The 14,126-nt window shown below is 45.9% G+C and overlaps 1 protein-coding gene across 1 annotated transcript in view; it reads left to right on the plus strand.

Moving 5' to 3' along the window:
* The window catches only part of LOC144594714 (polycystin-1-like protein 2), a 97,481-nt gene extending 85,083 nt beyond the window's left edge, over positions 1 to 12,398 (plus strand). Inside the window, exons 29-32 of the mRNA XM_078401556.1 lie at positions 2,575 to 2,785; positions 3,820 to 3,921; positions 5,851 to 5,982; positions 12,164 to 12,398. Of these exons, the coding sequence (XP_078257682.1) occupies positions 2,575 to 2,785; positions 3,820 to 3,921; positions 5,851 to 5,982; positions 12,164 to 12,343 (625 nt within the window). The 3' untranslated portion in view covers positions 12,344 to 12,398. The remainder of the gene's footprint in view (positions 1 to 2,574; positions 2,786 to 3,819; positions 3,922 to 5,850; positions 5,983 to 12,163) is intronic.
* The last annotated feature ends 1,728 nt before the right edge of the window (positions 12,399 to 14,126 follow it).

Here is a 14,126-nt window from a genome sequence, read left to right on the forward strand (position 1 = left end):
TGTCAGTCCCGCCATCCCGGTAATTAACCTGCTGCACTCCCTCAATAGCAATAATGTCCTTCCTCAAATTAGGAAGGTGCGGTCTCACCAGGGCCCTGTACAACTGCAGTAGGACCTCCTTGCTTCTAAATTCAAATCCTCTCGCAGTGAAGTCCAACATGCTATTAGCTTTCTTCACTGCCTGCTGTGCCTGCAGTGACTGATGTACAAGCACACCCAGGTCTTGTTGCACCTCCCCTTTTCCTAATCTGACACCATTCAGATGATAATCTGCCTTCCTGTTCTTGCCACCAGTGGATAACCTCACATTTATCCACATTATACTGCAACTGTCATGCATCAGCCCACTCACCCGACCTATCCAAGTCACCCTGCAGCCTCATAGCATCCTCATCGCAGCTTACACTGCCACCCATGCGCAAACTTGGAGATGTTGAGGAGGATTTCCTGGAATGTATATGGGATGGTTTTTTAAACCAATATGTACGGGTGCTGTCTGTACGGAGTTTGTACGTTCTCCCCATGACCGCTTTGGTTTTCTCCGAGATCTTTGGTTTCATCCTACACTCCAACGACTTGCAGGTTTGTAGGTTAATTGGCTTGGTATAAGTGTAAATTGTCCCTAGTGCGTGTAGGGTAGAGCTAGTGTGTGGGGATCGCTGGTCAGCGTGGACCCGTTGGGCCGAAGGGCCTGTTTCTGCACTGTATCTCTAAACTAAACTCTGCCAACTTTAATTTATAAACTGCAGGTGTTTCATCATGGTGATATCTCTTAATACAGTAAACCTTTAACTTTCACAGGGAATACATTCCAGGAATGGCAGTGAATCTTAAGACCACAAATACCATTTAATCCCCACCAGCTCAGGAGCTGATTTTGTGGCAGGGTTTCCAGAGCTGAATGAGTTTTTCAGTCAATATTAGACCAAGTGGACCCATTGGGCTGAAACCTCTCCTGCATTAGTGCAGCACCCTCTCCTGCCCCCTCTCCTCTCCCCTCCCCCCTCTCCATCCCTCCACCTGCCTTCCTCCCTCCCCTCCCCTCCTCCCTCCCCTCCTCCCTCCCCCTCCCCTTCCCCTCCCCCCACTCCATCCCCCTCAACCCCCCCCTTATCCTCCCTCCTCCCCCGTCCCCCTCCCTCCCTAGGAGATAGATTTAAACTTTAAAATGTGAATAACTTAAAAAATATAACACCGATTTCAATGAAACTTCTTCCATTTGCACCAAAGGGACGACGGTGAGTAAGGTGGACCAAAACTGTCGCGCTATCATGTACCGTTTTGGCTTTAGTTCAGGAACAATCAAACAAACAAACAAGAGTTTTAGTATATAGATGAGATTTCTCCTGGATCTTCACAAAGTGATCATTTGATCGGCACGTGTTGAGGCCACAGCCCCAGTGGCAGAGTAACTGGGCATGGTGCTTTCTGCAATATCTCTCAAAAATGTCAGGCTTTTTTTTTGGGAAAGGAAACATCTCCCCTGGAATCTTTATCAATCAAATTCAATGCATTGTGTTTAACTATGGTCTGTACCTGGGCAGCCTACAACCCAGTTGTCCGATCGTTGAATTTTCACATTTTCGGTAACCCTCTCCCCACACCCCTCATTCCAACCCTCCTCCTGTCCTTCCACATTGTCCCTTTCCCCATACCACCATCCTGCCCCAATCTCTCCCTCTCCTCTTTATACTGGCGGTCTCCGCTTTCCACTCTCAGAATTTCAACTGGAAACGTGGAGCCATCCTTTCCACCCACTGATGCTGCTTGACCTGCTGAGTTCCTCCAGCAGTTCGTTGTTGCTCCAGATTCCAGCGTCTGCAGGCTCATCAGCTCATTAGCTGGAGAATGGATTTACTCATTAGCAGTGAAAAAAAAGTATAGAGCTAAATAGCATGGGAAGTAGCTCTTTGGTCCAACCCATCTACTCTAAACAAGTTGCTTGACCAAACTAGTTCCACTTGCCTGCACCTTCATCTTTGTCCTTACAAACTTTTCCCATCCATGTCCTAAAAGTGTCCACCCTCACTGCCTCCTCTAGCAGCTCATATTCTCATAATCCTACCCAACTCACTGTCTCTGCAGACAGACACAGAATGCTGGAGTAACTCAGCAGGACAGGCAGCATCTCTGGAGAGAAGGAATGGGTGTCCCGCTGAGTTACTCCAGTATTTTGTGTCTTTCTTTGATGTAAACCAGCATCTGCAGTTCCTTCCTATCACTTTCTCTGCAGCTCGTTCCACTTAGCCACCACGCTCTTTGAGGAAATAGCTGCCCCTTTAAGTACCTTTGAAATCATTCCTCTCACCTTAAACCTATTCCCTTTAGCTTTAGACTCCCTACCTATTCTCACCCCTCATGGTTTTATACACTTCCATAGGCTATGAAATGGTGGTTTAAAAATGTCCTAAAACTGTAACATGGGTTACAAAACCTTTGGATGCAGGTGTACCAATTTGATCATGAATTCACATAACTGCAAAAAGATAAAGGTTTACTGTTGATTTAATGATAAAACATTTGTCTTCATAATCATTATATCGGTAAACTGATGGTGTACGTGGTTACTTCCAGGTTCATCAACTTCTATGAGACTGCAATTACTGACGCTGCCCTTGGCTACGTGATTGCTTTCCTGGTCTTACTCGCGACCGTCAAATTCTGGAGTCTGCTGCATTTGAATCCTAAGATGCACTTAATTACTTCTTCCCTGGAGAGAGCCTGGGGTAATCTTCTGGGACTTCTGCTCATCATGCTGGTGTTGCTCGTGAGCTACTCTTCCATAGTAAGCAAACTGGTATCTCCACCGTTCTCCCTTGCCTCCATGCCCTTGCCTCCACCCCCCGGCCCCGCCCCCGGGCCCCGCCCCCTGGCCTCCATCCCCCTGGCCCCCATCCCCTTGTCTCCATGCCCTGTCTCCATGCCCTGTCTCCATGCCCTGTCTCCACCCGCTGTCTCCACCCCCTGTCTCCACCCCCTGTCTCCACCCCCTGTCTCCACCCCCTTGCCCCATCCCCTTGCCTCCATGCCCTTGCCTCCACCCCCCGGCCCCGCCCCCGGGCCCCGCCCCCTGGCCTCCATCCCCCTGGCCCCCATCCCCTTGTCTCCATGCCCTGTCTCCATGCCCTGTCTCCATGCCCTGTCTCCACCCGCTGTCTCCACCCCCTGTCTCCACCCCCTGTCTCCACCCCCTGTCTCCACCCCCTTGCCCCATCCCCTTGCCTCCATGCCCTTGCCTCCACCCCCTGGCCCCGCCCCCGGGCCCCGCCCCCTGGCCTCCATCCCCCTGGCCTCCATCCCCTTGCCCCCATCCCCTTGTCTCCATCCACTGCCTCCATGCCCTGCCTCCATGCCCTGTCTCCACCCGCTGTCTCCACCCCCTGTCTCCACCCCCTGTCTCCACCCCCTGTCTCCAACCCCTCCTGCCATCCTACATCCCTTTGAGATATCTTAATATTTTATTTGCATCACCATCTGTGCCATAAACACAGAGACCTAAAGCCTGGAAAGTCCTCCCTATGTCTCTCTCAAGTTGCTCTTCAAATTATTTCTTTGTTTAAGCTTCTGATCACATGTGAAACTTTGCTTGGTTGCACTCCTGTGCAGTATAAATGGGGGATGCTTTTGCTGCCTAAAGGAGCCATATACATTCAAGTTGTTAATACTGTAGAAAAATATTTTATTACAATTACCCTTACCAAAAAAAGTTATCAGAACATACGAGTGAATTCACAACTCAAATGGTCTATCTGTCCCTTCTTTGTTATGTCACTAACATTATTACAGAATAAAACCAAGGCTGTTCCTTCTCTTCCTCAGTGTAACCTAGTCCTGGGTTTGAACCTGTCCGCCTACAGAACCTTCACGAGTGCAGTTGTAACAATGGTTCGTCTACAGCTCGGAGTCTTCAACTATGATGAGGTGAAACAGTTGCCATATCACTAAAGCAATTGAAAATCACTCTAATCCTGTGGATGTGTTCGAAATGTGATTTAATTACTGTTTGTAAATGTTTAACTAGGGATAATTTTGGCACAGCATAAAATGTACACTAGGTCCGGCATGGTGGCATGGCAGTAGAGCTACTGTCTTACAGCGCCAGAGACCCGGGTTCCATCTGTACGGAGTTTGTACGTTCTCCCCGTGACCTGTGTGGGTTTTCTCCGAGATCTTCGGTTTCCTCCCACGCTCCAAAGATGTACATGTTTGTAGGTTAATTGGCTTGATATGGATGTAAAATTGTCCCTAGTGTGTGTAGGGTAGGGTAGGTGTGTGGGGATCGCTGGTCAGTGTGGACTCGGTGGGTCAAAGGACCTGTTTCTGTGCTGTATCTTTAAACTAAACCAAAGTAAACTAGATGTCCCACCTGTCTTTAAGCTTATCCAGTAATCCTACTTCCTAACTCGAAAACCTATTTTAATTTGTCTTCCACCTTAATACTATTCATTAGATTTATAGTATTCATATAAATGTTTACATCTTTCTGAAGAAAAAAGCTCTGGGTAGTGAAAAGGTTGTTAAGGCGTAGAAAAGAGGTTAGTCTTCAGTTGGTGAATTAGTTATTACTCCGGTGTGGGACGAATAAAGGAATATATTATTAAATCTGTTATTACGAAGTGTAGAGAGCAAAAACAACAATGAATCACCTGTATTCATACAGCACACTTAACACAGTAAAACACATTTGTATTATCGCTACAATTGATGCTGAATCACAACTGAAGAAGTGCTAGATTTAACTAAGCGGACTAGGGAAGTTTTGGTGAAACTCCACTCTTCAAGTTGTTGGCAGGTGGTGCCATAGTGACAATTGGAAAAGGTGCTCCAGAAGCAGGAATTGAAAGAGCACAGATATCTCGGGCAGTAGGGATGAAGGATGTTATAAAGGCCATAGCCTTTGTCAATCAGGATAGACTCTGTTAGTTTTCAATGAACGTCAGTGGTTTCAAAAACTCGTCTCCATTTGTCCAGCCGTGGGTCATAGCCATCTCCTCGGAATGCCAGCCTTGCTGCTGGTGCCCACATTCTGTGAATAAATAAAGAAAGGATTCCGCACATATATGTGTGCATGCTGTTGAAGGACAGGCAACACAGATCCTGATGCAGAGTTTTTGACAGCAGGTTTAGTTTAGTTTAATTTAGAGATGCAGCGCGGAAACGGGCCCTTCAGCCCACCAGGTCCACGCCGACCAGCGATCCCCACTTTTATTAACACTACCCATTAGGGACAATTTTTACATTTGCCCAGCCAATTAACCTACAAACCTGTACGTCTTTTGAGTGTGGGAGGAAACCGAAGATCTCGGAGAAAACCCACGCAGGTCATGGGGAGAACGTACAAACTCCGTACAGGCAGCACCCGTAGTCGGGATCGAACCCGGGCCTCCGGCGCTGCATTCGCTGTAAGGCAGCAACTCTACCGCTGTGCCACTGTGCCGCCCGTGCCGGTGAAATGGGTCAGACTGTCCAGCACCCGGCATCTGTTGAAACCCTGAGCTGATGGGCACCAAGAGGGGGTGTCTGACCACTGGGCTGGATCCACTGGTCTGGATCCACTGGTCTGGATCCACTGGTCTGGCCACTGGTCTGGATCCACTGGTCTGAATCCACTGGTCTGGATCCACTGGGCTGGATCCATGGTGGCAACTTCATGGGTTTCCCCCATTCTGCCAGCATCACCTTGTCAGTGGAGTTTCTCCCAAACCAATTCTGAGGAATTCAGCCCTTAAATTATAGTATGTAATACAACATTTAATCATCCCTACATACCATAAGTGTTGGGGCCTGAATACTGTGAGATTTGATGCTAATTTCTGAACTATGCATGACATTCTGTTTGATTTTGTTCAGGTGCTGAGAACTAATCCAGTCTTGGGTGCATTCATCATCAGTACCTGTGTGATCTTCATGACATTCATCCTCATAAACGTCTTTATTTCTGCCCTACTCGTGTCCTTCAGTGAGGAGCGACATAATCCTATGGTGTGTACCTAAAGTGGGGGGACTCCTTGTTGCTTTTGCCAACTGCTGTTGTAGCTTTACAGTCTGAAATGATCATATAGTAAACATACGTTACACACATGCGCGCACACACACTCACAGAAGGGTGATAGACAATAGGTGCAGGAGGAGGTCATTCGGCCCTTCAAGACAGCACCGCCATTCAATGTGATCATGGCTGATTATTCTCAATCAGTACCCCGTTCCTGCCTTCTCCCCATATCCCCTGACTCCGCTATCCTTAAGAGCTCTATCCAGCTCTCTCTTGAATGCATTCAGAGAATTGGCCTCCATTGCCTTCTGAGGCAGAGAATTCCACAGATTCACATCTCTCTGACTGAAAAGGTTTTTCCTCATCTCAGTTCTAAATGGCCTACCCCTTATTCTTAAACTGTGGCCCCTTGTTCTGGACTCCCCCAACATTGGGAACATGTTTCCTGCCTCTAACGTGTCCAACCCCTTAATAATCTTATATGTTTTGATAAGATCTCCTCTCATCCTTCTAAATTCCCGTGTATACAAGCCTAGTCGCTCCAGTCTTTCAACATATGATATTCCCACCATTCCGGGAATTAACCTAGTAAACCTTCGCTGCACGCTCTCAACAGCAACAATATCCTTCCTCAAATTTGGAGACCAAAACTGCACACAGTACTCCAGGTGCGGTCTCCCTAGGGCCCTGTACAACTGCAGAAGGACCTCTTTGCTCCTATACTCAACTCCTCTTGTTATGAAGGCCAACATTCCATTGGCTTTCTTCACTGCCTGCTGTACCTGCATGCTTCCTTTCAGTGACTGATGCACTAGGACACCCAGATCTCGTTGTACGTCCCCTGTTCCTAACTTGACACCATTCAGATAATACTCTGCCTTCCTATTCTTACCACCAAAGTGGATAACCTCACACTTATCCACATTAAACTGCATCTGCCATGCATCCGCCCACTCACACAACCTGTCCATGTCACCCTGCAACCTCATAGCATCTTCCTCACAGTTCACACTACCACCCAGCTTTGTATCATCTGCAAATTTGCTAATGGTACTTTTAATCCCTTCGTCCAAGTCATTAATGTATATTGTAAATAGCTGCGGTCCCAGCACCGAGCCTTGCGGTACCCCACTAGTTACTGCCTGCCATTCTGAAAGGGACCCATTTATCCCCACTCTTTGCTTTCTGCCTGTCAACCAAATTTCTATCCATGTCAGTACCCTACCTCAAATACTATGTGCTCTAATTTTGCCCACTAATCTCCTATGTGGAACCTTGTCAAAGGCTTTCTGAAAGTCAAGGTACACCACATCCACCGGCTCTCCCCTGTCAATTTTCCTGGTTACATCCTCAAAGAATTCCAGAAGATTAGTCAAGCATGATTTCCCCTTCGTAAACCCATGCTGACTCGGAACAATCCTGTTACTGCTATCCAAATGCTCCGCAATTTCGTCTTTTAGAATTGACTCCAGCATCTTCCCCACCACTGATGTCAGACTAACTGGTCTATAATTTCCCGTTTTCTCTCTCCCTTCTTTCTTAAAAAGTGGGACAACATTAGCTACCCTCCAATCCACAGGAACTGATCCTGAATCTATAGAACATTGGAAAATGATCACCAATGCGTCCACAATTTCTAGTGCCACCTCCTTAAGTACTCTGGGATGCAGACCATCAGGCCCTGGGGATTTATCAGCCTTCAGTCCCATCAGTCTACCCAACACCATTTCCTGCCTAATGTGGATTTCCTTCAGTTCCTCCGTCACCCTAGGATCTCTGCCCACTAGAACATCTGGGAGATTGCTTGTATCTTCCTTAGTAAAGACAGATCCGAAGTACCGATTCAACTCCTCTGCCATTTCCTTGTTTCCCATAATAAATTCCCCCGCTTCTGTCTTCAAGGGACCCACATTTGCCTTGACTATTTTTTCCTCTTTACCTAAAAAAGCTTTTACTATCCTCCTTTATATTATTGGCTAGTTTACCCTCGTACCTCATCTTTTCTCCCCGTATTGCCTTCTTAGTCATCTTTAAAAGAGTCCCAATCCTCTGGCTTCCTACTCTTCTTTGCTTTGTTGTACTTCTGCTCTTTTATTTTTATGCTGTCCTTGACTTCCCTTGTCAGCCACATGTGTCTCTTACTCCCCTTGGAATCTTTCCACCTCTTTGGGATAAATTGATCCTGCAACTTCTGCATTATTCCCAGGAATACCTGCCATTGCTGTTCCACCGTCTTCCCTGCGAGGGCCTCCTTCCAGTCAATTCTGGCCAGCTCCTGCCTCATGCCTCTGTAATCCCCTTTGCTATATGAGGGAGTGATCTTTCTCTCCCTCACCCAATTACCATTCCGAAACAAAACTCGGGACCAAGTTACAAACACAAATTTATACATATTGATTCCCCAGCTGCATCTCATTTCTTCAGAAGATTTTATCCTTGGTTCCCTTATAAAAATAACATAGAAATAATCTTTTGCTCAAACTTACTCCACAAAGATACTACAGAAGATTATGATGCTACTATTCAAAGGTGTGATTTTTAATGCATTTGCCGTCTGATTTCATGATATTTGGTGCCGCACATTTGTTTCTTTAACTGTCTTGTGTCTGTTTTACTTCAGTTTTGCGGTTTATTCTGAAAATACTTACCTTAATTATATATGATGGCTTAATTTAAATTTCCCATACACAATGGTGAGAAACGTAATGTTTTTATACGTTCCAATAACACTGCCTGATAACTGTGGTAGCCAAATTAAAGGATCGGTAAATGCAACAGCAAACGCACCTTGAATGTGGTGTCTACATCAGCCAGTAAACCATGACCCAGGGCGATTCATTTGTTAGAGATGTGTGGACGCATCTATTTGGGTGACTTTTACAAATGACAGCCGTTTGTGGCTTGGGACACTGCAGGTATATGGTTTAAAATGAACAGCTTTTCCAGTTACCAAGTGGCAGGTTCCTTTGAGTGTGGAGAATGGAAGTTCTGTGGAGATGGTTGTGAGAAAATGATGGGGTGGGATACTGGGGGGATGGTTGCCCCATCTTCCTCAATCCCGAGATCCAGGTGAAAATCGAACACTGAACCACAGATGATGTCAGATTACAGGAGGAGACTCACTGTGATGGATGTTTCTTGCTTATTTTTATTGCTTATTTTTATTGGTCTTATTGTTGGACTGTGGGTAATCTTTCATTTCACTGCACATTTATGTGTATGTGACAAATAAATTGACTATTGGCCTATATTTGCTGCGTTATCTCAAAGCTGATGGACGTCGATGTGAGAATAAACTAAGGCCTGTGGCCTTTGGTGTTTCATCATTCCCCTTATTTTGGCTTCATTCTGGGCAATTGTACAGCTATCCTGTGTGCACAGTTATTGATGCTTTAATAATACAACATGGTACGATAGAACTTTATTCATCCCAGAAGGGAAATTGATCTGCCAACAGTCATACAAACACAGTGATGAGTGGAAAGGATTGGGGATGTGCAAGGACTTTTGGAGGCAGTGTTCAGTCTACCCCACGACAGAAGGGGGAGGAGTTGTACTGTTTGATAGCCACAGGGAAGAAGGACCTCCAGTGGTGTTCTGTGGTGGAACCAGTCTGTTGCTGAAGGTGCTCCTCAGGTTGACCAGTGTGGGGTGAGCTATATTGTCCAAGATGCTCTGCAGTTTGAGGAGCATCCTCCCCTCTAAGACCACCTCCCATGAATCCAACTCCCCCCCCTCCCCCCCTCCAGGACGGAGCCAGCCCTCCTGATGAGTTTGTTGATCCTATTGGCATTTGCGGCCTTCGCCCTGCTGTCCCAGCACACGCAGCGAAGAAGATGGCACTGGCTACCACCGATTGGTAGAACATGGTGGCAGTCTAGCTGGATATTCACTTCACCATTACCTCACCTCCCTTTCTCATTCTACTGCTTGTTTCTCCACCAGCCCCCCCCCCCCCCCCCCCCAAAATCCTGCTTCAATCCAGTTATTCAACTGGATCTTGTGTCTGCTGGGAATGCAGTGTCAGGAGATAGGAACTGAACCTGTAACATACAGATTAATCTGCCACCCCAAGCTGTCATCATTAACACAGCTGCGTCTTGGATCAGCTCAATCCTGATCTTACTGCTAGTATTAAAACCGGATCTTTAGACTGTAGTCTCTACTTTAGACTTCAGAGATACAGCGTGGAAACAGGCCCTTTGGCCCACCGAGTCTGCACCTACCAGCAATAGTACACTAGCACTATCCTACACACTAGGGACAATTTACAATTTTATTTACCGAAGCCAATTAACCTACAAACTGTCTTTGTACATCTTTGGAGTGTGGGAAGAAACCAGAGCACCCGGAGAAAACCCACGCGGTCATGGGGAGAACGTACAAACTCCGTGCAGACAGCACCCCGTAGTCAGGATCGAACCTGGGTCTCCGGCGCTGTAAGGCAGCAACTCTACTACTGGCAGGGAGTTGTAAAATTACAATATGTTAACTGGAGGAGCCACTTTTCCACTGCCTAATTGCAGAGCAAATTGTAGTATCTAACCTCCTGATGATAACTCCTGGAATAGCTGGTCCGTTCTAAGTGGACAGATTGAGTAGAATAGTCCTGCATGCCTGGAAAATCTCATTCAAATACAAACATATTTTTGGAGACCTTGAAAGAAGGGCGGCACGGTGGCGCAGCGGTAGAGTTCAATCCCGAACTCAGGTTCGATCCTGACTACGGGCGCCGTCTGTACGGAATTTGTACGTTCTCCCCGTGACTCCGTGGGTTTTCTCCGAGATCTTCGGTTTCCTCCCACACTCCAAAGACGTACAGGTTTGTAGGTTAATTGACTGGGTAAATGTAAAAATTGTCCCTAGTGGGTGTAGGATAGTGTTAATATGCGGGGATCGCTGGGCGGCGCGGACTCGGTGGGCCGATGGTCCTGTTTCCACGCTGTATCTCTAAATCTAAATCTAAATCAGTTGTTGTTTCCTTCGTCTGGAACCTTCATCGTTCAGATTAAGATCTGGGAAAGCACAGGCTGAGATGTTTAGCAATTTTCTCATCATTGCAAATCCATGGAATTCTCCACCAAGGGAACAGCACGGTGGCGCAGCGGTAGAGTTGCTGCCTTACAGTGCTTGCAGCACCAGAGACCCGGGTTCCATCCCGACTACGGGTTCTGTCTGTACGGAGTTTGTACGTCCTCCCCGTGACCTGCGTGGGTTTTCTCCAAGATCTTCGGTTTCCTCCCACACTCCAAAGACGTACAGGTTTGTAGGTCAATTGGCTTTGGTTTGTACACTTGGTGTAAAGTGTAAATTGTCCCTAGTGTGCGTCGGCTTGTGTTAATGTGCGGGGACCGCTGGTCGATGCGGACTCGGTGGGCCGAAGGGACTGTTTCTCTGAGCTAAATTAAACTAAACTGAAAAACTGTGTTTAGTCAAGACGAGATCGATAAATTGCTGGAAACTAAGGGAATAGAGGAAATTGGGGATCGGGTGAGGATGCAGAAAGTGTGCAGGGCCTCATTAAACAGCAAGGCACACTTAACGAGGAAAGTAGAATACTGAACATTTTATGCATCACCTAACCTTGAGCATTACAGTGGAGTTGGCTTTAGATAGACTTTCAATAACTACAGGCCAGGACTGGTGACCCAGTGATTTCTGAAATACATATATTTTGTCCCTTTTCATTTTATTTACCTGGATTTATTTTCTTTAACTTAATCTGCTGCAGCTTTACTGTGGGCAAGGGGTGGGAGCTGCTTTAAGTCCTCATCGTCCACCCTGCAGCAAAGCGTCAACTACGGTACTCTGAAGCACCAATTGCCATACGTAGTTGACATACGAAAGAAGAAGACTGTGGGAAATGGAAAAATTCTCATTTTCTTTAAGTAAATCTCCCTCTGGGTGAAGCACGTTGCCTATCGATGAATTCTATTTCCACGATGCTGTTAGCTGAAAATATTGTAAAGTTTATGTGTATTGGGAATTTTTTTAATAAACTCCAGGTAAAAGCAAAGTCACAGGAAGTGAAAGATGAGATGTCGGAAGTACAGCCTTTATATTGGCTAATTCTACAGTCATTACTGGGAAATGTAAACGCAGGTGGACAGTGTTATAAGAATCGAATACCTGGAACGTTTCTGATATCTGATTGATCCATTTACTTTTCAGCCTTCGGGAAATGAAGAAATAGTTGACTTATTTTTGACAAGATTATGTGGCATCATTGGAGTTGAAAGGAAGAAGAAAAGTACGCCTCGGTCAAATGCTGAAGTAATGGAATCTTTGCTCCAAGGGGAAAAGGCAAATCAGCAAAAGGAACCAAATGGAGAAAACCAGAAACCCTATTGAAGGGTTGCATAGTTCTGCAAGGCAGAGAGACAATGAGATATAAGAGTTAAGGAAGAGTGCAGATTATTTCACAACAAAAATGGAGTGCTTTTTTGAATAATGTCTTCATTATCTTTTTTTTTTTGGCCTTCCATCACAGTGAGGAATGTGGAGGAGTCACTGTGGGGGATGTTTATGTTAAAATGTATTTTGTGTGTTCTGTTACTTTTTATTGGTATGACTGTATGGCTAATCAGATTCCTCGTATGTTGCAAAACATACTTGGCTAATAAGGTATGATTATGATTAGTGTTTTAGGTAATTATTAGACATCTCAGAATTTATATAAAGTTGATAAATTGCTAGGAAATATTCAATTTAGAAACATGGAAGCAGGGAAGAAGAAACAAGAAAAAATTGGATGCTGAAGGAACTCAGCAGGTCAAGTAGGCAAATGAGACAAAAGGTGTGCGGTTGCTAAACACTTTAACTCCCCCTCCTATTCCCACACTGACCTTCTTGTCCTGGGCCACCTCCACTGTCAGAGTGAGGCCCAATGCAAATTGGAGGAACAGCTGCTCATATTTTGCCTTGGCAGCTTAGGGCGGCACGGTAGCGCAGCGGTAGAGTTGCTGCTTTACAGCGAATGCAGCGCCGGAGACTCAGGTTCGATCCTGACTACGGGTGCTGCACTGTAAGGAGTTTGTACGTTCTCCCCGTGACCTGCGTGGTTTTACTCCGAGATCTTCGGTTTCCTCCCACACTCCAAAGACGTACAGGTATGTAGGTTAATTGGCTGGGTAAATGTAAAAATTGTCCCTAATGGGTGTAGGATAGTGTTAATGTACGGGGATCACTGGGCGGCACGGACTTGGAGGGCCGAAAAGGCCTGTTTCCGGCTGTATGTATATGATATGATATGATATGATATGATATGATATGATAATCCAGCAGTATGAATTCTAATTTCTCTAACTTCAAGAAACCTTTGCATCCCCTCTCTCTCCATCCCTCCTCCACCCTAGTTCTCCGACTATTCTCACTGTCCTTCTGATTAATTTTACTGATTGTATGCCTCCTTGTCACCTTCTCCTCAGCTAACAAAGAACCATTCTGCATTTCCATGTCATCATCTGCTTTGATCTGTCGTTTTCACACCTTACCCTCCCATACTTCTCCGCTGACTCTCAATCTGAAGAAGGGTCTCAACCCAAAACATCACCCGTTCCTTCTCTCCAGGGATGCTGCCTGTCCCACTGAGTTACTCCAGCATTTTGTGCCTACCTTCTGTGTGTCAATGTTGCAGGTTGAGATCGCCTGACCTGCTTTCTTCTAGTGTCCTGCCTTGTCCCAGATTCCAGCAACTGCAGTGTCTTTTGGCTCCATTTAAGCCTGTGTCTGAGCTTATTCTGCCACTCTAGAGTCTGGCTCTACAATTAAGACAGTGGGAATATGTTTTCTACACTCAGTCGAGCTCTTTCCAACTTGACCATCACTCACAACTTCTAGTATTCCAACTTCTTTGTGGTAGAAATCCATTTTTGAATACATTTTGTCTGTGAGGTAACTTTTTTAATGCACCTGAGCACCTCATCGTTTTGGATTCTAATTTATCACCATTAAAAACACATTACAATTTTAATATTGAAGAAGGGTCTCGACCCGAAACGTCACCCATTCCTTCTCTCCAGAGATGCTGCCTGTCCCGCTGAGTTACTCCAGCATTTTGTGACTTTCTTCGGTTTAAACCAGCATCTGCAGTTCCTTCCTACACATATTTGATCCTATCTGAGAGGTATATTTT

The sequence above is a fragment of the Rhinoraja longicauda genome, chromosome 6 (genome assembly GCF_053455715.1).
Source record: "Rhinoraja longicauda isolate Sanriku21f chromosome 6, sRhiLon1.1, whole genome shotgun sequence".
Classification (NCBI taxonomy): domain Eukaryota; kingdom Metazoa; phylum Chordata; class Chondrichthyes; order Rajiformes; family Arhynchobatidae; genus Rhinoraja; species Rhinoraja longicauda.